The 26980-nt window shown below is 44.6% G+C and overlaps 1 protein-coding gene across 1 annotated transcript in view; it reads left to right on the top strand.

Moving 5' to 3' along the window:
* The window catches only part of FSTL4 (follistatin like 4), a 182702-nt gene that overhangs the window by 31828 nt on the left and 123894 nt on the right, over positions 1-26980 (top strand). The window contains exon 4 of the mRNA XM_042881584.1: positions 26055-26303. Within this exon, the coding sequence (XP_042737518.1) occupies positions 26055-26303 (249 nt within the window). The remainder of the gene's footprint in view (positions 1-26054; positions 26304-26980) is intronic.

Below are 26980 nucleotides of genomic sequence, written 5' to 3'. Positions count from 1 at the left end.
ATGCTTCACAGGGTAAGGGTCAGCAGAGAGCAAGGGAAGAGAAAGGAGCAGAGCGCTGCAATACTGCATGAAGTGTTTTCCATGCTTTTTTCATCTTTGTTGGCCAGAGTTGTGCAGGGCCCTCATCTCTGTGCTGCCCAGAGGGCAGCTCTTCCCTCCTCATTCACATGGAGTCAAATGCATTCAGGCTGGATGTGGATTTATATTGTTATACTTCCTCTACCTGTTCATCACTGTGCATACAAACAAACTTCTCACTTGGATGCCCCTCTTGATAACGATAAGCTTTTGTTTCCTGACACACAAAACAAGTGATTCAAGTTAGATTGTTTTGCACTTGTATGGTGTCTTGATTATAACTTTAAAAAATGATGGTTGATTAAAAAAAAAAAAGATAAGAAATAAAAGGGGATATTAATTTTACTTGATCTGTAATATTGCAGCAGTAATGTCCAATCATTTGTAAGACACAAAGCTGTAAAATACATCCTGTGATGAGGCTATAGTAAAACTAAGCATCATCGTAAATAACAAAACTCAACTATTCATAATAAGGTGTGATTGGAGTAAGTATGATGGGAGACATTTAATTAAAACTGAATGAAGGGGTGTTGTAAACATCACAACATTGCCACTGAAAACAGAAAATTAATGTGCTGGCAAACCAAACAGATAAGACTCTAAAATGCATCTATGGCGACGTCCTTTTGATGAATGTTTCAGTACCTCTGTGAATGCTTTCAGATTGATTCAAGGACATCCAAGTGCCACAATATCTTGTCCAGCCCCTCAGTCAAGGCTGCTGTCCTTATTTTTTCAGTCAAAACATTGCAAGAGCGTCTTCCATAAAGAGAAAACTGCCTAATACCCACAGCTCTATAAAGATGGGAATGCAATTTGCGTTTGAGGGATTGATGAGTGTGTTGTCACAGACGTCAAACTGTTCTGATCTTGGTAGCTCTAAATCTTTTTCTGTGGATTGTTTCTTTTCTCTTTGCTATTTTCAGTAAAAATGTCAAAACACATTTTAATTGATCCGCTGCTATTGTTCTGCTCCTTTCTCCTGTTTTATGTGGAAAATGCTAGATCCTGAAAAGGGATGATTCAGCCTTCATCAGGGGGACAAAATGTTGTCTAGGATGCAGTGCCTGCTAGAGACAAGACTTGGAGTAGCCAATAACATTCAGCCCAAAGCATCCTGCTGCTGCAGTGAAGATTTGTCTCACAAAATTGCCATTCTGTTGCCTCCATTTAGATTCTCTCTTTTGTTAAAATATTATTTTTCAGGGGCAGTCCAATCATGCTCAGATTCCAGTTTTCCTGCAGGCCAGCTGTTTTTATCCTGTTGTTTGTAGTGTCACCACGGGGAAGCTGCTTGGGGTACAGTAGCAAGTCTGACTCTTGAATGCATCTATCTTTTAAAATATGAACAGCAGCAGCATCTTTGTTTGCCACCATCGATAACCAACATTTCTTGTTGCATAGTAGAGAGGTAGGAGGGGTTAGCATCCATTGGAGGGATGTCAGAACCATGAACTTAGAAGTTGGTAAGTAGCTTTGTGCTTCTGGAGGATATCCTCCACAAAGTGAGGTGGAGAGGAGTGGAGGTTAGAACACCAACTATGCTGCACAGACAGATGAAACCAGAGGCCATTAAGAGCCCTATCCATTGAAGTGTGCTTTGTGATAAAAGTACATGACAATTGTTCACTGCAGGTCCCTGTGTGTGATGACATAAATGGAGCTTTGAATGGCACGGTGCAGCACTGATGGGTTCTCATGGTTTTGTCATGCTTTTTCTACTATTTCTGTTTTATGTTCAGTGGGAACAAGTCTCATCCTCTCTAGTCTTCCTATTTTTCATACATGAAACGTGCAGCACCCTGCCAGGGAGATGGCAGCACTGCACTGTACCAGAGTGAGTGCACTGAATAGTCCTGTGAAGCTTTGCATGCTCCATGGCACAGAGTTTTGCCCAGCAGTTCCTGTTCATGCTCTCTCTTCTTGCTGCTGCCCAAGAACTGGGCTGTGAGTGATGAGCACTGCTTGGACAGCAGGCAAATGGAGCTCCTTGTGTTCCCCCTCCTTGTGTATTTAAATGAGCTGGGAGCAGAGCCCCCATGCTTGACATTTTATCAATACTGCCTTCATTAGAAGTTCACTTCTGTTCATTAAAGTTCTTCTTTTAGATGCAATTTGTCACTTCATTTCAAGTGAGAAGAAGGAGATCTGGGTGAGTGGGGTGGTTGTGTTATTTCTTGGAGTTGTAAATTGCTGAAGAAGTGGATGCTGCTGGCATGTTGTTTCACTTTCCCACTGCTGGGCTGGTTCAGGTCCAGATTCAAACCCTGCAGGTTAAGAACTCGGTGCAGTTCTGGCTGGTACCCACCAGCTGAGCTTGTAACCAGGGTTTCATCAAACCACAGCACTCTTCTGGGTTTTCTGCCCCTCCTGTCTGTGGTCTGGAGAAGCCAAGGGTCCGTCCATCAAGCCAGTCACCTCCCTTACTCTAATGTCCTAAATAAAAGTGCTGTGTGGTGTGCTGAATGACTTTGGGATGGGTAACCTTCATTCAGTGTCAAGGGACCTGTTTGTTAGCAGCTACTTGATTTGCATCTGGTATTTTTTTCAAATACACAAAAGGAACAGTTTACAAATCAATACATATTTGCAGTGCTAGGTTTGCATAGAGGCAAGGATGGTTGTTTTTTTTTTTTCTTTTCTGGAACCTGGTGATTCCTAAAGTCTCTCTCCTAATTTGACCGTAAATGTGATGACCTATGTGCCAATTAGAACCAATCATAACCAATAAGAAAACTTTCAGAAAATTATTCAGGCTCATGAAAGTGTTCAGAAGTATTCAAAATATTCTATATTTTTAGTTGGTTTTTTTTTTCCCTAAAACATACAGCACTCAAGCTGAATGTGGGAATTTGGATAAAGCAATCTTACTAATTAAAACTCTCATATCTGCAGTGTTGTAAGATTTCCCAATTCGTGCAGAAACAGCATGATGGTTGTAGGATCATCACAAAAAAACAAAGCTTACATACCAGATTGAAATTGCTGGCCTGGCATGCTTGAAGGAAATGGTGTTGCTTTCTGTGCTTTGACTTGTATTTATGATGTTCTGATGGAAAGACTTGGTGGCTTCTTGGGAAACAGATGCAACGTTAATGTGACAATTAACCCAGTTGTTTTACCATGCAAGAAGGTGTAATTTTCCTCTTCATGAAAAATTAAGATCTGCTTTCATCATTTGGAAAGTGCAAAGCAGACTAATGAAGCAACGTTAGGACATGAATTCCAACGTTCTTGGTGGGTAAACACACAGCATTGCTCTGCTTAGGCCCAGAGGATCTAAATACAATCTTAAAACTGAAAACCACAGAAGAATTTGCAATTAAATTTGCAAACATGTTATGTCTGAAATGCATTTGAAAATGTGATGGTGTCATCCCTTGAAAATCTGTTGTTTATTCTATTAATGCATACAGTGTTTTTCCTCTTCTTCAGAGACAGCAACAGCTCTCCTAGTAGAGAAGCTGACATGGGGGATTTTTCCTTGTTAATAAGGTCAGAGGTTCAAGATCTGAGGCAAGGTATTGATGGAGTGGTCGACAGTGCTTGCAGAATCATGTCTGAATGCACCCTGCAGGAAGCACAGAGATGGTCACAGGCTGCCAAGGAGTAAGTCCTGGCTTACTGCACAGATCTGCCTGGTGAGAGCAGAGCTTGCTCCAGGGGCATCCCGTGGGATAATGCAATATTGTGAGGTGATGGCTGGAGAAAAAGTTAATAGTGTTTTCCTACTGCAAGTTCAACTCCTGCTGTAGAACTGATAAGCATTGGAATTGTCCATACCTATCAGCATTTGGGGACTATCCCTCTTAAAAATCCTTTCAGGAGATATAAAATTAGATATAAAATTAATCATAGAACAGCCTGGGTTGAAAAGGACCACAATGCTCATCTGGTTTCAATCCCCTGCTATGTGCAGGGTCACCAACCAGCAGCCCAGGCTGCCCAGAGCCACATCCAGCCTGGCCTTGAATGCCTGCAGGGATGGGGCATCCACAGCCTCCTTGGGCAACCTGTGCCAGTGCCTCACCGCCTTCTGTGCGGAAAAACTTCCTCCCAAATGCTGGCCTGCACCTTGCAGTAGCTCTGTGATTACCTTGTTGTTGTTGTTGGGGTTTTTTTGAGCACTAAGAGCTATGTCAAAACAGTGAGAATCACTGAGTGCATCGCAGGGCTGTGCCTGCACAGCAGTAAGTGCGGGCAGCTCCTGCCTCATGGAGAGCAGCATGGACAGCCCAGCCAGGGAATTTTGTTCTCTCATGTATACATGGGTATGTCTCACTGAAGAAGAAAAGTATTATTGTCATTCAGAGAAGAGTGCCAAGATGTGTTTTGAAAAGCATGCAAATGTTTTGATAAGTTCTGGACGTCACAGCTTCTCATGGTGGGTTGTTTTTTTCCCAGTTGGGATGGTATTTCTGCAGCATGATATTGTATCTCTATAAAGCATCTGAGTTTACACTGATCTGACTGCCATTTTCATGCTAAAAGGTTGGGAGCAGCTGAATTAAACTGAAGCCATAATAGAAGGGCAGGACGCCTGTAGGGTCTCTTTAAGGCATCATAAATAAGAGTATTTCTCACATTCCTGGAACTCTATTGTTAAGTAAAAGAAAAAGCAAAATTACCACTTTTCCTTCTAAAGACCTCATTAAAAATAATGAATGTGTTGTCCTATTCCTTGCTGTTTTATCTATTCTGAGTTTCCATGCTCAGTAACACTGTCACAGTGCCTGCAGAGCGCTGGCTTCGCCCCTAGGCTTTGCTCTGGGTGGTGCTGGCTGTATGCTGGGCAGAGGGGAGGCTGCCCTGGCAATGGCAGCAGGGAGCTGTGCCTGCCCAGGGAGGGCTTTGGTGTGGCTGCCTTGCAGCGCCGGCATCCAGCAGTCAGCCTACCAGCTGCCCTCGCTGGGCAGAGTGAATTGTAAAGCAGAAAAAGCTGTTTTCAGAGTCAGCCAAGTCTTAAAGAATTAATAGAAAACGGGCCATGGGGATCGGGATCGTTCAGCTGGTGAGCACAGCGTTTCACTTTATGTAGGGTCAGTATTGTTTTTCTTGCTTCAGCGTGGAAGAAGTGTGCAAACTTACAGTAGTTTGGGATGGGGAGAAGCAATCCATATGTAACGCTGCTGGTCCCAATTTCTAACCTTGTCACTGTGCCCCTTGCTGTTAAGCACTGAATTTTGATAAGGAGTTCATGCACAAAGCTAGGGGGATAAGGCCTTTGTCTCAAAGCATCGTTGCTCCTTGCTGTGCCATCTTCCTCCTCCTCTGCTTTCATACAGCACCATCCCTTATGGCAGTTTTGTGATGGGAAAAAGTGAAGGGTTTATGGGGATGTGCTCACTTTGGCTGCTTTTGGAAACTCCCTGCATAAAGAATAACATTCATAATGCCTACTGCACAGCGATTAAGCTTGTAAGGGCAGCTAATATTTACATGGCATTTTGAAGGAGTACAGTGATAAATTCCTTCATGATTTTCCAAAGATGAACCTAATATGAAATCCTTGAACAAACAAGCAATGCCACGGGTAAGAGAACAAGGAGGACGTCCACACCTTGCATCCTCAGTTCTGCTGCCCTCCATCCTTCCTGTTCCTGCCATACTGCTCAGCAAAGGCAGCAGATGTTGGGACGCTCCATCACAAAAGTTTCTCACTCTGTACTCTCATTCCCCTTCTCTGCGCTGACTGCTCTGTCTTCTTGACTTTAGATCTATATTAATGGTTGTTTGTTCATTCTTCTGTGAATAGATCAGGTTAGGTAAGAAGTAGTTATTTCAGAGTGAGAGGCTGCACTCTCTGCAGAGCTGCCTGCAACTGAGACTTGCCGGAAGCAAAATCAATTGGTCAAACTTTGAGTATTTCAAAGTTCAGTACTGCATGTGAAGAACAGAGATGAAAAATGCTTTAATGCACTCAAGCTATTTTTTTTTTTCTGGCTTAAAAGAAGGTATCTGATGGGAGAAACAGCACTGCTCAAGTTTGCAGAAGTAAACAATGCTACCAAAAATAAGTTAATTGCTAAAATGGCTGCTCTCAGTCTGCAGCAATCCAGCACAGAGGCAGAGCTTTGATATTCTGTAAACTGACCATCAAGCAACTGTGCTGCAGAGCTCTGGAGAAGGAAGTGATTAAAACATACCAGGTCTGAGCCATGTTCCTGGCTGCCTGGCATAGCAGGGCACTGGCAGTGAGCGAGGCTGTGCTGATGCAGATGTTGCTGCCAGCACGGCTGCAGTCCAAGTCAAACAACGTGCATTTCCATGCAGGAAGGCACGCGGCTGGGTGCTTTGGCTGCATCTTCTGGGGCTCCATGGGGTGTGTGGGTGAGAGCAGAGCCCAGGGATCAGGTTGGCACCTTCCCACCTGGACAAGGCCCTGCTGTTGGGTATTCCCCATAGCACCGAGCCCAGGTGGCACAGTGAGTGAGGACTGCTCTGGTGGGAGAACAGCAAATAAAGCTGTGTGAACTTGTTATTTATTCCTGGGTTCTTGGAGGCTCTTTGGGTTTCTTTAAAGAATTTATTGCATTCTCGGTTGGTCCTTGAGGCTTGTTAAATAGCTGCTGCTTTAAGTCTCACAATGTGCAAGGAAGAGCTGTGAGCTCTCCTGTCCTTGAGCAAATGCATTTCTTTTGTATTTAAAGACATGGCCCTTTCTCTCTCCAAAGTTGATTGCGGTATGCCCCGGTTAGTGCTTTAGCAGAGCTAACAGGGAGAATGCATTACCAGGGTTTGTATTTTAATCTAAGTATGACAGGCAGCCTTGGTCTGCAATGGTCTGCAAATCTCTATTGCCTTTTTATTGTCTTATTCCATGTTAAGTACTCTTTATGAACAGTGTGCAGTGTTTGCTGGGTGTTCTTAGCTGTGCCAACTTTACATAATAAAATATATTTAAATTCCCTCTTGAGAAGAGGGATAAGGATTTTTTTCCCCTCTCCTCCTACCGCAGTCCTTCCAAATTTTGGGAGGAGGAAATATGAAATGATGTTGTACATGAAAAGACTGAATTTCAGCAGGATAATGTTTGCTAACCAGAAGTGCTGGTTTTGGAGTCCTTCCATGCTTAACTCTTCTTGTATATAGCTATATAAAAAACTTTCCTGCTCATCCAGCTCTGTGGTTGCTGTCTGCATCCTTGGCTGTGACACTGCCCTGTGCCTTTGACTCTTAGGGTTCCTGGGGAGCCCTGCAGCAAGCAGCATGCAATTGGATGGCACTTGGAATTAAGAACAGCTTAAAATGCAATTAAGTGCATAAGGAAAACAAAGATCTGCGTGAAAACCTGTATGTTTCTGGAGTTTGCTTCTCAGTCCTGTTGCAAACCAGCCTCACCTGTTAACCACACCAGCAGACATATTGCAGCTGTCAGGGTGCTGCGCTTACAAGAATGAGAATTTTATCTGACAGCACAGTGCTGAGTTCTGTCTGGATATTATTGCTTACAAACTCCTCTATGCCTCCCAGCTGGACCTTCAGGATCATCTCAACTGATGGGGAAACCAGTTCTCCTTTCACCAGCTGCTCCGTAAGAAAGTCTCTATTCTCAGAGGGCAGGTTGGCACAGTTCTTGTTTCTGGGGCAGAAACTCCCAGCAAAGCACTGCATGAACAGGCTGAGTAGGCAGGGCCATGGAGGGCACTGCACTGTTGGCAGTGGGCAAGTTCAGCAGGAAAAGTTGTCCTGGGAATTCAAGACGTTTTCTCATATCTTTTTCATTCAGAAAATGCTATAGTTCTGGCAAAACCTGATGCCTCCTTTGATGCTGATGGTGTCTGACACGGCATTAATGGTGTAGTCAAACATGAAAAACAATGCAGGTAGCATTGATTTGTTATTTTCCAGGTTGGTTAAGTTCCTTCCTATTGAGGAAACGGATTTAAATATAGCTTGGTAGACCAGAGGGAATAAATATAGGTAGGAGTTCCTGTTCTTACAGGCATTACTAGCAAAGCTCCCACCACATGCAGGGGATTCAGGATGGGACCCTGATCATGCTTCTGGGAAAAAAAGGATGTCTAGTTTATTGCATTGCTGTTAAATGTGCACCTCCCATCCATGCTTGTGCAAAGTGGCACCTTGACCGTGCTCATCAAATTTAGTAATGTTGTACGTGGGGCAAAATGCTGCTAAAGATGAGCAGAAGTATTAAACGCGATCCTGAGTAATTAGAACTGCTGTTACTGGGTGTGAAGTTCCCTCTGGCTGGATCTGGATGATTCTCCAGCGTTTCAACATGCTGCAGAACTTGCCTTTGTGAGCTTTGCTGCTTTCTGCTGCTGCATCCCCATGTCCCAGGGCAGGAGCTGTGCTGTGCCTTGTTGGGCACATGTGGGGCAGCACTGAAGCTCTGTGCTCAGCAGCTGAAGAAGGTATTTTAAATGCAGAAGTCCCTGCAAGGGTTGGGAAGGGCAGGCTTTCACTGGGAGGTTACAAACACAGCATATGATGGGTAGAACCTTTTTGTACTTAAAGTAGTTTGGATAAAGCTTGACACCTCCAAATTTTCCTATTTTGTTGGGTTTGTGCTTCATTTGAAGTGGAAAATTGATTGCTCTGGTGTAAGGTGGCACCCGTTTACACCTGGGGAGGTCGATCTCTTGATTGAACGTAATGGGACCCAGGTGTGTGTGGCAGGCAGAGCAAGGTCACCTTGTTAATGCATCACAGCTGGTGGTGGTGCTCATTTAGGGCAGGGCACCCATTTTGTCCTGTTGATAAACCTAGGCTCCTTCCATTTGCTGCCTTGCCATTGCTCTGAGGAGCTGCAGAGTCAGTATGGAAGAGGATGGGAAAGAAGCAGTGAGAAGCGTGGCAGCAGGCAGAGGTGGGTGTCCCAGGTGAGCCCCCCAGAGCAGTATCATAGCAATGGCCAGTGGTTCATATGATCCAGTATGGCCCAGGGATTCCTTTCTCCTGTTTTTGGGCAGGTCTTCAGGAGAGAACAAGTTAAGGATTATCTTGAAGACACTGTGAAGATGTGTCCTTTAGTGCAGAAGGGTGGCTGCAGAGGTTCTGCGTTTGGTTGTTAGGTTGGGGTGAGGGGCTTGGGGTTTTCTTTCCTCTGTGTTTTCATTATTCAGGAAGCTGTAGGGTATCTAGCCCAGAGGGAGAGATTTTAGCAAGTCACTCATCTTATTAATTTGCTCAAAATGTTTGTTAGTTCCAGATGTGCCAGTAATTGTAACACTAAGTCAGTATGAAGTGGCAGCAGGGATGCCATATTTTGTGTTTTGTGAGTCGAGGAGTAACATAATCCTGAGATTTCATTGAGTTTTGTGGATATATGTGGCGATCTGGATGTTCAAGGAAGTTCTGGAAATGCCTAATTTAAATTCTTCTCTGGCTACTGGAAGAAAGAATATAAATCATAAACTTAAATTATGTTCTGCCTCCTTTGCGGATTTTTCTCCCCGCCTCCTGGGTAGGGAGATGGGTGCTGTAAATCCCCTGTGAAGTGCTTTATGCTGGCAGTTCACGTGGCAGTGTTAAAAGGGATGCTCTGTGCCATATTTCAGATGTATGCCTTTTATATCCCGTGTGCAACCGTGCTCCTGGGTGCTGCTGCAGGAGCAGTTTGTCTAGACAGTGTGCTCTGCACGCTCTGATAAGGATGTTGGATCATGACCTAGAGGAATGAAAAAAACGTGGGGAAAAAAGCCCACAAGATGGTGGGGGCTTTTTCCTTCAGGTAGTGTTGGATGTAGCTTGGCACAGCTGGGAGGGAGAGCCATGGCCCTGGAAGCAGTGACACTGAGGAGCGGAGGTGCTGCTCACATCAGGAGGAGAAGGGGGAGAGATTGAGACTATAAAAGAAAGAGGGGAAGACTTAGGTCTGTGTTAGCACCACTTGCTATCATACCTGTTCTGGTCCTGCTTTGCTGCTTAGAAATCAGAAGGTAGGGAAAAATAAAACCACCCTAAAGATGACCCAGACTCCCTCCCCGCCATGTTTCTTGTTGCTGTGTGCTCACCAAGTTTTGTGTGAAGAGATTGGGAAGTGTCTCATCATCTCCGTGCTGTGCAGATGCTGAATCTGCTCTTGGGAGGTAAAAAAGGGATTTTTTGACCAAGCGCTGATGCTCTGTGCTGATGATGACTTCTTGTTTTAACCATAGCTTAGCTGTACTTCCCAGCTGAGCACGGATGAAGGATGCAAAAAATCTGTCCATCTTCCATTGTAGCATTAACTGTAGAAAGGTGGTGGACTGGTAATGCAGTGATGGCATCCTGGTATGTGCAGGGTACTGCAAAACCAACTCCAAAAAGGAGGATGGCAGCATTCATCAGTGCTCTCTGTAGAAAGCTCTGAAGCTCTGTCTTCGTATTTGCCTTATGGTTTCTTTAAGTGCACGGCCTCCTGCAGGAAGACTTTGGGTTGAGAGGAGGCATGGCTGGACTGCAGGCTTCTGATTTCAGCTTTCTGGGTTTGGCACTCATCAAATTCACCTTTGTAATTGTGGATGGTATTGGTTATATTCTGCCTTGTTAGTCATTCTATAGCAAATTGCAATGGGAGCTAGGAGGTGGAGAACAAATTAGTTGAAGAAGCGAATGTACAGGTTTGAGTTTTGGTGGCCTATTCCCTGTGCCTCATCCCAACATTGCCCAGTAATGTAATGCTGTTGTGTGATACTTCATTTCTGGGAAGTTTGGATTTTCTCCTGGAAAAGTACACTGTGGATGAACCTGGGGATGCTGGGAGGATGCTGCAGCCGTTCCAGGTTTCTCTTGTTTCAGTGAAGCTTCAATAGGACTTATTGACTAAAAGCTGGTTTAGATTGAACAATCAATTAGTACCCCTCAGTGCACGCACGCTGAATTAATTTGATATTCCCTCGTGGGAAGGCAGTGGGAAGAAGAATATTTTTGGTTATTTTACAACAGGAAGAAAGTGTATCTTCTAAAGGTAAATGTCGCAGTATCGATCAAAGCTCGGAGCAGCATCTGCACGACTTGGTGCTATTGCTGGAGGTCTGGCTGCACTGAAGATGCTGATGCTTCTTCCTGTCTCTCCTCCTTTAATTCTAAAGGTAGCACCTTTCACAATCGATGGCATCACGAAACTTTTCAAGGTGGGTTTTTTGTGCTTTTTTTGCGCCGCTGTGCGTGCTTGCCTGGTTGTTCCTGAGATTCCTGGGGAAATCTGCCTTCACCAGTACTTGGTGGGGCAGGGCTGGATACCGAGCAAGGGGAGGAACAGTGCTGTGCCGTAATGGAGCTAATGGCACGACGCTCAGGACAGCTGTGGGTACATCTGGTGTTAAACTACTGTTATTTAAACTTTATGATGCGAGAGACTGCCAACTCTCCCACTCGCAGCATATAAATTATGTCAATTGCTCATGCACTTTTTTTAACCCTGATTTCTCTTGAATTATGGATGATAGACAGGGCCAAAATTTGCTTTTAGTGTTCCCTTGTGAGCATCTGTATGCTGAGTGCACTGAGCAGTCATAATCTCAGTGTGTGCAGTCAGGGGATGCGTAATATAATTTGTGCTGTGACCATATAGCTTGAATCCCAACCATTAAGGGAGTTTTGAAATCAGGAACTCAGGAGCTATTTTTGGGCAGGGTGTTTATTTCCTTGGGGGCAGGGGAATGCTTTGTGTCTGGGCAGAAAGCCTCAGGGCTTGTAGATGTGAGCTACTTGTTCCAGATGTGTTTCTGAAAGGTAGCGTGATGTCCTTCTTCAGGAGATCCCTCCATTGTAGAAGTCTTGATCTTCATTGTAGGGCAAAATAATAGCTTAGGTTGTTAGAGAAAATATTATGATGGGCTTTCTTGGAAGTACGTGTGGTGGTTGAGGGTGTTTGGCAAGCCATGCTTTTGTTGGCTGAGCAGTTCCCATGTTGGTAGATGATGGTCTGGTTGTGTAGCAGCGTTGTGTTTCCAGAATTCCCCTCAATATGAGCTCGCTTCCCCCTAAAGTAACCTGGAGGGGACTGCAGTGTGTCTGAATGCTCAGAGCTGGGCTGTGCCAGGCACAGGGGATGGAGGGGCTCTGGTGACTCTCGGTTCAATTCAGTTTTAATAACCTGCAGCCCCATTATCAACGCACTGAGCTGAAGCAGTTTGTTTGCCACTGCAGTCCAAAAAATCATTTTAATCAGTTTTATTAATATCTCACAAATCCTAGCTTCAGTGTGTGGCACCTGATTCCTTCCCTTTTTGGTACAAGTCCAAAAAGTGCCATCAGAGGGTAATGGGGACCCTGCTGAAGCTGCTGGTCCTGCCATGATTTCAGCTGCTCATTCTGATGCTTGGAGGGAGAGCCTTTCAAGGGGCTTTAATGCAGTGTGCAGGTATCACAGTGCTGCTGCAGGAGCAAGTCAAGGTGCTGCCACTTTTAAGATAATTTCCATTGCATTTATTGAATATTGTGTGCTTTAAGGTGTATCAACAGCAAGTGTTTGTAAATTGTATAAGCCAGACACAAATACACAGCGGAAGCATCTGCTGTCCTGTTGTGTTTGGGCTCTCTGTAAAATATGACCATTTCTTTTTCCATGGCTGTTGCTTTGGGCAGTTAGGGCAGAGATGCTCACACCTGAGCTGCAGAGCACCCAGGGTTTGTGCAGGAAGGTTTCTGGGGGCAGCCATGGAGCTTTAAAGTTCATTAGGACTCCAGGAAGAGGCCAGTTCCACACTGCACTTATCAATTTCACTGGCTTTAATTAGACAGCACAGAAGTTTTGCACTGAGCTGTTCTTTGGGAGTGAAGTGCAAACAGTTCGCAGTGGGCTGGTTGGGTGAAGTCTGTCATTGCTGATGGCATCTGAACTGTCCAGTGTTGGGAGATTTGTAGGCAAATCTTGTGCTTAGAGTGGTGGCAGGTGAGGTTAGAACTGTGGAAATGACTAGGGGAAGGGAACTGGGAAGGTTGGGTATTGGGGCGAGAATTGCTGAGGTTAAGAACCCAACCCAGGGCTCTGAAGTTGAGGGAAAGCAAGCTTTGGCTCTGAAGAGGAGGGGTAGGGGTGAAAGCTCTTCTGTGTGCTGGGTGAATCCTGCTGCTGCATCTTGCATCAGGATATGCATTGGGATGGGGCCTGGGAGCCCAGGCTGGGTGCTGCTGCCTGGCTGTGTGTGCCAGCCGTTGTGTTTGTGATGCTGGGCATCAGCTGTTTGCACACATTGCTTTGAGGACTTGTGGGCGTTGAGCATTTAGGATCATCGGGTCTGGCTGTGAACCTGACCTATTGTGTCCCATCATTAAACCATGTTCCTTAGTGCCAGCATGTTGCCTGAATCATTGTGCTTTAAAATGACTAAACCAGTACATTGTTACAGTAACGTAAGTATGCCACCAAAGCTTTATTTTCTTTGATATTTTCTCTATATTTCCCTGTTGTTTTTTTTTTGTTTTTCTTTCTACATTGCTGTTTTTTGGTGTTTTTTATTTTTTTTTCCTGACATATCCAGGCAGGCACCAGTGTGCTACATAGGCTAAAAATACTCAGAAAGCACTTCCAAAATGCTGAGCTAAATCACTTTGCAGCCCGCAGTCTGTCACACAGGAGCACGTACAGTGCTGTGTTATGAGATGCATTTGCTGGGTGCAAGTCATTAAGAAAAGGCAGCGCAGTGGCTGCTCTCCACCACAAAGAGCCACTCTGTCCCCAAGACGCTTTGCAAGCACAGCCCTCTCTGAAGGAAGCCACTTAATCCTTGGGTGAGCAAATATGATGATAATGTTCTGTGCTTTGTTGTGTACTGTGATCTAATTGAGATTTAATGCATTCTGCCTTGTCCCCGCCGTGGACTCCCTTTGGACCATGCAGTACAAAGCTCGGTGTTAGCAGCTTTCTTTGCTGTTTCCCAATTTATGTCTGCAAAGACAGTCAGGCGTTTGTTATTCGGTTTGAACACGTGAAACAGTTGTGCTGGGAAGGATACATGAGAAGGGGGGGAAACAGATCCTTTCTTGTTCTGTCAAAGCAGAATATTTGCTCTAAGTACAAATATTGAATGAGGAACCTTTCGCTCTCCCGTTTAATAAGTATGTATTTGCTGCTGGCTGTGTTAAATGCACCTGCACCTCTTGTGTGATGCTGTCTAGTCCTGCAGTAACATTCCACTATCAAACAGATTGAAATTGCAGCACAAGTGTGCACTCTGACTGCAGTGGGAGAAGATATATCCCACAGTGGGACCCCTGTGCTGCAGCACAGGGCTTCTGACTGGGACATGCCTTGAGGTTTTCATGGTGCAAATCATGAAAGTGGTCTTATTTCTTCCCCTGACAAACTCTTCCTGGGAAACCTAGCCCTGCTCCTGACAGAAGGGTGTCTACACACAAATAGAGCTTGTTTTCAATTTTTTACATGCTTTTTGCGCTTGAGTGCTGTTGAGACAAGTACAACTTCAAATGTGAACTTTGGGGAAACTCAGTTTTAGCTCAGGATGATTCCTGCCATCGCACTCTGAGAAACAGTGTGCTCTTCTCCCTTTCCCCAGCTGCTCATTCACTCCATTTCATGCTGGATCCTGGAGGGATTTCTTTCATTGACCGTTTCAGACCCTTTTTTTCCTCCAGAACGAGCACTGTGTGTGTTCTTTCACCTGACTAAACCAGAGGCAGCCATGTAGTCCCTGTCGTGCTGGAGTCAGTGCATCGCCCCCAGGACCCCCTGCGGGACCCTGCTCTGCAAGCACAGCTCCTGGAGGCGTTGGTGAGGATTGCAAGTGCAAACAGAGGCAGGCTTTGTTCTGTGCCATAGTTTCCAAGGAGTATTTCTGTTGAGAAATACACTGTTGGTTTTTTTTTTTTTCCTAAGTCAAATCTATACTGTATTATTTAGTGCAGAAAAATCTTTACATGAAATACAACTTTTTTTTTTTTTAAGCATTTGCTCTGTCTCTTGGATGATCCCAGCTTGTAGCAGCTCTGAAGTTGTTTAAATCCGCCCATGCTGGGTGTTAATGGGAACAGGAGCAGTCAAATACATGTGCATCAGTAGGAAACTCGGAAGCATAAAAATTGAATTCTCTCCCTGCCTTTTTCTTCCCTATAGAGAAAATAGGCTCCATTAGCACAGAAAGCTCTGGCAAGATGGTATTTGCAGTCCAAGGCTGGAAAGCAGCTGCTATCCCTGGTGTGTTGTTGAGCAGAGGACTTAACTTTTCACTGCTGCCAGTAATCCTATTCACCCTGGCCACAACATGCCTTCTGGAAATGTTCACCCATTACTGATGGGTTGAAGCAACCTCTCTCCTTGTGGAGCAATGTGTGGGTACAGCAGGAGGGCTGCAGCCGTAAGCAATGGGTGCAATGGGATGAGCCGTGCTGGATGGGCAAGGAGTAGGATTTTCTCTAATGCAAATGTTGTTTAGTGAGCTAATTCCTAGACCTCTGCGGTCGTCCTGTTGCTGCTCGTGCGTTTCTTTTGCAAGTTATCAGCTGTGCCAAAGTGTAATTAATATCTAGTCCCTTTAAAAAAGTAAGTTTTGAAGTTTATTGCAGCTTCTCAAACTTTTTTTCTGAGGGATAAAATAGTAAGGCTGCTTATCTGCTGGCATAACTAAAAGATAGTTTGAAGGATGGCTGTAATTGCAGGTAAATTGGTAAAAGCTGTTTCTGTACGCCTGTTCTCGTTGTAGATCCAATACAGAGCCTCTGATTTCTTTATTCCTTTCTGGACAGTATTCTCCAGAGACTGTGGTAGATCTCCTTTCCTTGGATCCAGTTCCCAAGCTGCCTGAGAGCTGCATGTGCCAGGGGCAGTGATAGTGAAGGCAGACTGGGGAGTTTCTTCCCTTGTTCCTAAGTTTGAAAATGAATATTTTACTTGTTTTTTTTTCTTTTTCCTAAGGCACCAGGGAATGAATCTGAATTATAAACTGATGGAAAAAGCCTGGTCTCAGTCTTCAGTCTGAAACGCAGTGCCTGTCCTTTTGTGCTGTGTGCTGGGCCTGGTGGCTCAGCTGGAAGCTGCTTGGATTCTTCCTACAGCCAGCTTGTGATCAGGTGTAACTGTAGCCTTGGGTGTCTGCACTCCTCTCCTCTACTTGTAGGATCAGGCCTGTGCTGTATTGGTGTGGATCAGCTTAAGGGCAGAGAGAAGCCCTGCACTGAAATACGTTTTATTCCATTACCTGTCTTAAAAGAATAAAAAGCCCTGTAATGCTGCTTCAGCCCAATGCGCTCTGATGTTGATGAGTGATGATTGTGGCTTATTCCTGCCTTTTATCTCAAGCTTTCCCTTTTCTGCTATTAAATGTGACCCTTTTGTTTCCATCGGGGGCCTTTGTATTCCAAGAGAAATAATGCTGTGTTGATTTCTATCAGTTGCGTTTTTTTATTCCTCATACAGAACACTTTTGAAGGGAAAGCAGTGAATACATGTGCTATTATTATATATGTTCCCTTTCAGATTCAGCTCCCCACGTGCTTTCCCAACATGAATGAACAAATACTGCTCCTGCACCACAGGTACAGGCTGCTGCCTTCATCCATGGGTACAGCGTGGCCCAGGATTTCCCTAGGGATGCAGCTCTGGGAGGCTGGCTGCAGGGCTGTGCTCTGCCCCACTGGCACAGGTGCCCTGCAGGGACCCATGGCTGTAATCCTCTCTTCCAGGTGGTGTTTGCATTAATGTCATTTGCTAATGGCAGAGGGGTGGAGGTGTACAAAGGTGGGCACATCTCACACGGCTGAGCCCATCCCTTCCCTGGCTGTAATATCTGCCAGTCCAAATCCCCATCCGTGCAAATTAACAAAATTCAGATCATGATACTTGAAGCAAGTAACACTGCTGCAGAAACCCTTATCTGTGACAGTTATTTTTATCTATTTTCACCTCTTCTGGATTGTTTTCTGTTGTGACTCACAAGCAGCGAAGCTGGTGATTTTCCTACTCCTCAGAATAAAAACAAAGTAGTTAATGTCAGTGTTTTAGTGTTTGTGTTCCATTTCTGCATTGATACCCTCTGAGTCAGCTTTAACAGTGTGTGAGATTTGAAGTCTTCACTTTCAAGCAGACTTCTTAGTAGGTTTTTACTTTATTGTGTTATCTGTTTGGTAGGCTGTAACTCTTCCATCAGATAAATGCATTTCACGTTGCTTCCTCAGCAAGGAGCAAATGTGGGGGGAATAAAAGGTTTGCGATGCATTAGAAATGGCTTTAATTCTTCTGTCCTTCTTTGTAGAAGAAGTACGGAGAGAAGTAACTGCTAGAGGGTAAATGGGGATAAAATGGATGTCTCTTGTTTAATTTAGGAGATTAAGATGTTGATGCCTATGCTTCCAACCACTTGGTGCAGTATATTTTTAAAACATTAAATATCTGTCAGAACAAGGCTGAAGCTATGGACAACTGATTGACAAATGAATATACAGAGAGTGCTGGAACATGACAAGGAGATTGGAGAAAATTTTCCAGAAACTTAAAATTACCACCTTGAGTTTGTAGAGAAGAGGGATGAATAGTAATGTGGTTCCTGAGACAGAAATGGTGCCTGGCTCTGGGATGGGGAGGGGATAATTAAAGGTAACAGAATGGGAAAGTGGAATGCAAGTGATTATTGATTTGTGTGGTGTTGGGGCAATGTTTCAGGCTGGCTCCAAGCTTAGGGAGCACCTACTGCTCACTCAAGCTGACCAGCACTGAATTAAGGCTTATGGGCACTGCTGTGTCCTGCACTTGAGGACAGGTTGTTCCTAGAGCAGTATCTATAGCTGGGGATTTTGGTGGACATAATTTTTTTTTTTGGCTGTTTTGGTGACATCCCAATTAAAACTGGCTCATCTGCCTGGCATTGTACAGATCTGAATACAGCATTCCCTCTGAGAACATCCTCAACCCGCAGCCAGCCCAACTTGGCACAGCTGTGAGTTGCTGAGCCCATTGCCATTGCTGGGCAGTAACATCTATTGAAGATTTAGCTGCAATCTCAATGAAATGTGTTTCCACAGCAAATTTCTCTCGTGCAGTGTTTGGGCAGCAGGCAGGGTGAGGAGGAAAGATCTTGCTGTTCTCTTGGAGGACATGTAGGTGAGGGCAGTGCCATCTGAGCTCAAGTATTTTCTTGGTTTTAGAGCAGCTGAAAAAATGATTTTGGCTGTGTGTGAGGCAGAGCTGGTGGAGGCAAGATTGAGCTGGGAATTGCTTCTCTTGCACCATACTGGCCAGCTGCTCCTCCAGCTGGTGAGTGGTCCTCAGGGCCTCCCTTTTCCTTGTTTTTTTCCTTGCAAAGCTGGAGGAGCAATGGAGAGGAAGGGGTTGGAGTGCGGCAGCTCACCGGTGCCTGCAGGCTCCTCCATGGCTTTCTCCCCCTGCACCCACTTGCACACTGCAGTTTTCTCATTGACAGAGATTACGTGGTTCATTAAGAATGAAAATGGGATGTGTGCAGGCCAACAACCAACTCCCTCACATGGAGCAGCTGAGTGGGTCCTTCCAACAGATATTTCTCTTTCTGAGGAGTGGCTTAAAACTGACTTATTAAATATCTTCCTGTGTCCCAACACAGATGTAATGCATACCTGTGGCTGTATTTCTTCCTGTAATGGCCCTATTTGGCTACTGGCTCCCACTTCTGGTATAACTAGCAAGATCTTGCACTTGTAATGTATGAGGCTCGAAGGCATTGAGTCAGGAAAACATAAATGAAATGTCTTGGGGAAAAGAATGTGAAAAGCCACAGTGCAATCTCAGCAGTTTCCAGCAGGAAGCTGATGCTGATTTAGATGTGATACAGGAATGCTGCTCATCCCATTGGTTGGGCTGTCTCTTCAATCAGGTGAAGTAGTCATGAGTCAAACACGCATTATGCTTCACCAAGAAGTAAAAAAAAAAAAAAAAAAAAAGCACCTGCACTAACACAAACTCCATTCCAGCTAAATAGCTTTAACACTTTTTTTTTCCCCCTTTCTCTCAATTTATATTCAGCAGATGTCGAGTTTTGTGGAAAAACGTTGATGCTCAGAAAAAGACTCTCTCAAAAGCTTTATCCAGCCCCTAATTTTCCCCCAGTTGTCTGCCTTCCTGCATGTGTTGTACAAAATAAAAGGAGTGCTGCAGGCTGTGCGTGCAGCTGGTGATGGCTCTGTCTGGAAACCTCTGTCCATGAAAATCACAGGTTGGGGGGGGGCGGCAGGAAAGGAGCCTATGTGTGCCCCTGGAAGTGGATTTGGAGACTCTCACTTGCTTCCTTCTGAGGGTAAGAGCTTCCCTTGGTATAGGATGATGCCTGATCTGAGAACTTCATATATGGCTGCTGTAGGAGAGGTGGCTCTGCTATAGATCTGTGTTTTGAGTATTTGCTCGTGGCATGACGCCCATTCTTCTAAGCCATAACGTGCTTCCAAGTAACACTAATAATAGGGTGGAATATGGAAGTTACTGGAAGACCTGGAGCCTGATCATTGTGTTTAGGTCGTACCCAGTGCTGCTCTCCATCCTTTCCTGGCCACGAAAGTCTGCGGCCTTTCTGTTTGTCGTCTGTTTTTGGGATGTGCCTGCAAAATGTTTCTCGAGGATGTGACTTCATTTCTAGGGTCCAAATGTGCTTCCTCAGAGGAAGGAATATTAAGGGAAGTGCTGACACTGGTGTTGCTGTGATGTCTATAATCAGTCACCCTGAAACCTTGAGTGGTGGCAGTTGTACAGACAGGTGCAAGACTGGTGATGTTCACTGAGAGCAGAACTCCAGAATGATGTAATGTGGGCGCACAGTGAGTACTAACTATAAAAGTTTTGTCCATCCATCTTTCAACCAGAAGTACATTATTAGAAAAATGTTGTTTTCTGAGGCAAATGCAATGAGCTGTTCTTTTTTACTCAGTGAGCCTGAGAATTGATGCGCTGAGTGAGAAAACAAATAGGAAACTGAAAAAGAGAAAAATTACATGCAGTGTGAAATAATGCTTGACTCGTGCGTGTGTAAGGGAAAAAGAAATACACAGTAAACAAAATAATACTTTTCTAGTAAATGGTATTATTGGAAGGTAATGAGTCAAACAACATAGAAAATAGACTTTAGAGTGCCCCTTAGAGAGAAACATGGAGTCTTTTGCTCTGGAATCACTGCTGATACTACAAGGTGTCTTGTAACTTTCATGTTGGGGTGATGAGTGATGGCTGAGTGCGTGTCCCCCGTCCACTGCAGCTGTGTATCTGGGGGAAAACCAGGAACAAAGCAAAGGCAATGTGTGGGGCTGGGTTTAAAGCTTAATAACACGGGCAACTGGAAGCATCTTGTTTGTTCAGCTTGCCTCTGGCAGCTCTGTTGGTAACATAATTGGAGAATTCACCAGGAAAACACGCACGTCACCTGTAGTTATTTCATTATTGAATTTGACCCTCTTCACAGTCTCTGCCACAAGAACTTCATTGAAGGAATAGCAGAAAGATGCATGACACTGCTATTGATTTCTCATAGCTTTTATTGCAGCCTGTAGAGCGCTGGGGCTTGCTGTGCTGGTCAGAGGATGAAAGGGAACTGAAAGCAAGGAGAGTGAGGCAGGTCCTGAGAGGGGGAGCGAGGGGCTGGGGCAGGCAGGAGATTGATGAGAGAGATTAAAGGCAACAAGGCTGGTTTTGAGCAGTCACCTGTGGGAATTTCATTGCCTTTCTTCAGAAGAGTGTATTCTTCTGACACGGTTTTGTCAAAGAAACCCAAGTATTAATATGATCTGTTCCCTCAAGTTCTGACACTGGAAAGTTTCTGCATTATTCACACTGTGCAGCACTGAGATAATTAAATGCGTGATCAAGTAAAACAGATCCGTGTGTGCGCTCATCCTGTCCAACTTTACCAGGTTGTTCACAACATGCTGAGTGTGGGTGCTGAAGGAAAAACCACGTCCCATCCTCCAGTGAGTGCAGGCAGCATCTGCGTGGACCCCTATATAACGTGTGCTCAGCAGTGCAGGCTTGGGCACAGATCCTGACTTGCTGCACGGCAGCGATGGGATAAAATTGCCTTCAATATGAAGTACTTATCACAGATAAATTTAGGTAAACATTGAGTAAAGAGCAATTTTATGAATCGCCTTCTTAGCGCTTTCAATAGCAGAACTATCAGGCAAATTGTGCGTGGTAGAGTCTCATGGCAAGGGCCTAAATATATATGGTCTCGTTTCAGTCCGTGTTTCTTCCTCAGTAATCTGTGCAAATACTTCACATTGCTCTAGATCTTTTGATTTCTTCTGGCTGTTTTTCATGTTATACCTTCATAAACCAAAGTGCCACCCAAAAATGTAGTTTAATTGAGCTCTTGGTGTCACCGTGGTTAAAAGGATTTGAAAGTGAGCAAAAATAAGTCTCATTACACTGGGATGACATTGATCCCGATTTTCAGGTCTAACCGTTGATAGAGAAAGCAATTCTATGATTTTGAATGTTTCATGCTGTTGTTTGCAGAATAACTGCACGTCGTTGCTGAACATGGAGCAGTGTCTTTGGTATTAAATGGCAGGCGCAGACCCTCAGTGTTGGTGTCAGCCCCATAACTACTGCCCATGGGACTCCTGCATGCAATTTCCCTTTCCTTTAGGTGCTTATCTTTTTTTTTTTTTTTTTTTTTAAAACTCTGCAAGAATTCTCAGTAGGAAACCTGAAATAATGAGAAGTTTTGGTAATTTTTGTTTGCAGGAGGGTTTGTGTGTCATCCCGTGTTTCGCTCCCTGTAGAACATCCAAATTAGTGTGTGACTGATTTGCTCCTCAGCAGAGGCTGATGCATCCTTCCCCTTCTGTTCCAAGATGTTTCACCCCAGTTATCTCCTGAGCCTGGAAACCAAATAGTTTGCATCCTTAGAAAAACACGGACTTGAAGACATCTCATTTTCTGTGTTTTCCTCCAGGACAAGTTGCTGGTTTTGCTTTGTAAGAATAAATAAGTTACAGCACCAAGGGCAAGTAACGGAGCTCATGGCTGTGCTGCTGCCATTCCCTGCACCAGGAGCTTCACTGCAACTTCTCTGCTTCGCCACTTCCATAACAGGAGTACAGTGAAAAACAGAGAAACTCAGAGCAGTTAATTATGAAATTCTTGCTTTGTTTCCTTTCTTATTTTATTGCAGTAGTAACAATGTGTGCAGCACTGGCATTTGCTCACAGCAGCAGCCAGGTCCAATAGTCACGCATCTGAACTTCTGTTACTTCAAGGCATGTGTTGAAGATGTGCTGGGAAGGGAAGCTCTGGGGCCTCGTGCTGCTGCATTGGATGCCCTGTTGCCAGCAAAGAGTGAAGTTTGGCAGATCACTTTTACGTGTGCGTGGATCTGTGTTTGTGAACAGGCAGCAGAGTAATGCTCAAGTACGTGTGGCTACGTATTCAGCTGGCAAATGGACATCTGCATGTACCAGCAGGTATACTTCACAGCAGGAAAAAGTGCTTGCAGGTGCACTGCTTCAGACCTCAGCATGGTAGCAAAGGAAAATGCTGGAACTCAGTGTCAAGGTGGGGAGGAGTGGCTGCTGACCTGTGAGCTCACTGCGCTCCTTCTTGGAAGCAACAAATGAAGTTTGGAAACTGAGTGTTTTTACATCTATAGAAGATTTTATTTTATTGCTTTACAACAATCTGCCTTGGAAGCAGTTGGAGTGAGAGCTTCCAGTTGTAGTTACACCCATCTCTGGTTCCTCATAATTAAAGCTTCCAGTTCTGGCTGATGTAAAGCCTCAGCTCTTTCCTTCACAGATGAACTGGGGTGTCCAGCTGCCTGCAGCGGTGTGCTGTTCCTTGAAAACAAACTGGCTTCTTAAATGTAAATGTAGTAATTTGCATTTCTGCAGCATGTAAGCAACCTTCCATGAGCAGTAACATGATGGAGCTGTTTGGTTTTTGGCTTTGCTCTGTGTGTGATGGGTTTTTCTGCTTGGTCTTAAGTGAAATCAGTGCTTGTCACCAGCCCAGCCTTTCCTTGAACTCTTCGGGAGATTTGCCCAGGTAAGGACTAGGGTTGGATTTGGATGTTGAAAATAATGAATTGCCTGATAGCTCCAGTCTGATCTGTAACATGTTTAGTGACATGTAATAGCAGCTGTTGCCCAAGTCATTATAAATTAACGAGCAGCCAAAGGACGTGTATCCTACAGTGTCTAAACAGAGCAATAGCATCTTCATTTCCTTAAGTCTTGCTTGAGGCAGCCATTAGCACCTTCCCCAGTTCCCAAACTCGGTTATTGTACCGCCTGTACCCCAGCTTTGTTGGCTTTTGAGTGGAATGCCAAATTTCTCGTGGGCAGCAGAAGCTGATTTGAGGAAGTGATGGGGATTTGCGGATGTACACAAATGGGCTTCCTCTCTCCAGCAACCTGACTTGACTATAACACCACAAATCAATCACTAGCTATGTTGGGTAAACTTAATTAGCATTGAAAAGTGGCTTGTTTGGCAAGACGACCAATCTTTAACCTAAGTGTATGACTTTCTTTGTAACTAATAAATTGAATGTATTGTGCAGTGAGGCTCATGTGTACCACATGTACGTACTTGGTGGTTTCACTTGATTACCTTTCCTGTTTTTAATAATCCTTGTAAGAGTGAGGAATGCAGTCACTTCTAATAACACAGCACAGCTAACGATGGCTTTCGCTGCTGCCCTGCCTGTTTGGTCCTGGTGTCGGTGCTGCGGGGAGTTGATTGCTTACCTGGGTAAAGACAGCAGAGCTTTTACAGTTGGAAACCTTCCATCCTCTGGCTTTCCACCACTGTTCTGTGTCCTGTGTTCCTTACTCTTCCTAGCGCAGGGCCTGTCTGCATGGCTGAGTGTGCGTGTGGGGACCTTTAGTTCCTCCAAGGAATATTCAGGGAGTAATTCAATTAAGGGGCTATGAGCAGCGTTATCAGATTCTGGCAAAGAAATCCTATATTAACACTCTGCTTGCTTGTGTGCTGCTATCGGTGGATTTGGGTGTCTGGATTACTGATTACACAGCTCTTGCTTTCCATGCTGTTTGTGGGCTGTCCAGCCCACCTCCCTTTCTGAGTGTTCGAACAGGAGTTCTTCATCTGGGAACACAGAATAAACCAAACTGAACAAAAGGAGCAAGACATGAAAGCACACAGGCTTTATGAGGCTTCTCCATAGTAACCAGGTGGTGATAGAAAAGCCAGAGTGCTTTGCTGTATAAGCTGGTGGTAAACAAATCTTTGCTGTGTTGTTTAAAAAAGGAAAAAATAAAACAACGTTGTCTTTGCAATAGGAATTGCTTTTGCTTTCAGCAATGCCAAGTTAATATTAAAAATCATGATACTTGAGGCTTCAAGAGGACTTTGTGCTGCTGCTGTGTGTGATGGCCATTGGGGCTGGATGTGGTCAGCAGGGGGGGCGATAACCTCTGGTGAGGTGCATTGTGTGGTGCTCAGCTGGTGCTGGGTCGAGGGGGAATTGCAGCTATCAGCATAGGGGGGGGGCTGTGCTGTAGTTGTATCCCAGTTATGTGTATGTAGGCAGTAACACCAGAATCTTGGTTGTAAGTATCACGGTGGTCACTGTGCCCAATGCATGTTTTGAACCTTATTGAGCCTTAGTGGTTCAGTGATGCTCTAGGAGCTGACCTGAGCCTCTGTGCTGCTCCAAAAGGCAGCAGGGCTGAGTGCTGGTGCCCTCGGCAATGAGCTCAGCTGGAGGTCACAAAGTGTGTATTCTTGAGGATGTTTTTCAGAAACCCTGGGACAATTAGTAAATAAATAAAGAATATTTAGATATGCTTTCCAGGGACTGTATTTTTTGCACTGCTCAGGGACGCTCTGACCTTCTAGTTTATTATGAGTCAGGAAAAGTCAATATTACCTAGCTTGCCAAGGTTGGAAGAATTTTAATGAGTTATTGAGTCAAATAGTTAATCCTCCAGCAGCAGCAGATATTTTCCCCCCTTTCAGATAAAACAAAGACTTAACGGGGACCAAACCAAATGGGATTTGTGGGGACTTTTACTCATCTTTATGAACATGCTTTAATCCCTTATTGCTTGATGGAAAAGTGGACTCAACATGGGATGTTTCATGTGGCTTGAAGTGGTTGGGCAAGCAGGGACTGTGTGGTTGTTAGCAAGGAATTTAGCATTAAAAAAAATAGGACCAGTAAGTTGAAGCAGCTATTGCTGATGCTCCTCACATCTCCATTATGTGTGATGGAGGTTCTGGGGTGAGAGGTTGGGACGCACCAAAAACTCACCGAGAGCCAATCCTACACGTGGTGAATATGGACAGCTGGGGTTTGCTTCATACCTGCTGATCCAGATCGAGTCACAGCACAGGGGTGGCTGCTGTCGGGAGGCTGTGCAGAGCAGGCAGCAGGTTGTACGCTGCTAAATGTTTATTCCTCCTTTAATTATGCCTTTTGCAGCTTCCCTTTACAATTTGCTGCTTTGTGTGCTCCAATTAGCATAGAGTAATCTAATTCCCTGCAACTCTCTTTGCTGAGTATAATGCTAATTATTGCTCTGAGTAGCGGCTTGTTTGGGAGTATCCTGTCCTGTATGAATTATAATGATGTTCTCTTGCAAGCCTTCTGACTTCAGAAGCAGAAAATGTTACAGCAGTGGGGCAGCTCAGTTTGCCTTTTAATGGTATCAAACAGCAGACAGTTGCAGTAACTTTCAGAGCATTATATGCAGTAAGTCTGCCAGAGCGTAGGCTTTCAGAATGGCTTCTTGAGTCCAAGTCATGCCCAAATTTTTGGCACTGGAATACTCTCACTAGTTCCTATTGTAGGGTCTAATTTTGCAAAAGCCTGGAAGAATGAAAGGCCCCACGTCTGCCACTTCTCAGGGAAGCACTTTCTGCACATACTTGAGATGTTGATGACTCAGAGCTGAAGGTCTGGGAGCACAGAAGTGGAGATGCTCTGCAGATTGCCATCGTGCTGCTGTCACAGTGTGCTTTTAGCCTTGGGAACCTTTTAGCTTCTGCACTTGTAATGGCTGTGCACTGCTGTGCAGCAGACAAGGATGGTCTGTTAGGTAAATATTGCTAATGCTGATTTTTTTTTTTCTCTCTCTCTGTCCAGTTCTTTATGGTCAGGATGGCCTGCATGCATCATGTGAGAAGAAGTACTGCGGCCGAGGGAGTAGGTGTGTGGTGAACAGGGACACCAACCAGCCTGAGTGCAGGTGTGTAGAAGACTGCAAGTCCAGCTACATGCCAGTATGTGGATCTGATGGCAAATTTTATGAAAATCACTGTCAGTTACATCGAGCCTCATGTCTTCAGAGGAAGAAAATCTACATTATCCACAGCAAGGACTGTTTCTTCAAAGGTAGGACATCATTAAAAATGAATACTTCTGTATAACTTCCATCACTCATCCTACTGTAATCCTGAAAAATGACTGAATAATGTGCTTTATTTCTAAAGGATGATTTATTCTGGGTCTCTGTAGAACAGAACACAATGTTTTATGCAGTTATCTAAACCCCTGGGTGTCGTCACCCAAAATGTAATCAAACTGTGATCTAATCAATAATTAACATTGGTGCATGCTTTGAGTGCGCTGCAAGTTATATTATACTCAGTACTTACAGCTTCCAGTGTAATAACCTTTTAAAGCTGATTCATTGGCTAAGGATTTGACAAGGACTAAGGCATTATGAAAAATGTATACAGTATTAACAAATATTTGTTGCACAAGCGAAGGGAAAAAAAATAATTGTCTCCTAATACTGAATGTGGAAGCTGAATCTCTACGTGCTGAGCAGTATCGTTCACTGACTGCTCTCCAAGCCCTGGCAATGAGAGTCTGACATGTGGTAGTGTGGTCATGCTGGGAACATCTAGGGATCTGTCATCTCTGTGGGGTCGATGTTTCCCCCAAAAGCACCACAGCTGATAATTGCAGTGCAGCCCATGTAGGCAAATGACACAGGCAAAGGAGAAAAGTTGTTGAGATGAAGTTAGAGAAGCAGGAAACACACCATCGGAGTTGAAGAACAGTGA

This window comes from Lagopus leucura, unplaced genomic scaffold (assembly GCF_019238085.1).
Source record: "Lagopus leucura isolate 7727_CA_CO unplaced genomic scaffold, USGS_WTPT01 Super-Scaffold_100030, whole genome shotgun sequence".
Taxonomy (NCBI): domain Eukaryota; kingdom Metazoa; phylum Chordata; class Aves; order Galliformes; family Phasianidae; genus Lagopus; species Lagopus leucura.
The sequence above is the reverse complement of the archived record's forward strand: the minus strand, read 5'-3'. Positions and strand labels throughout refer to the sequence as shown.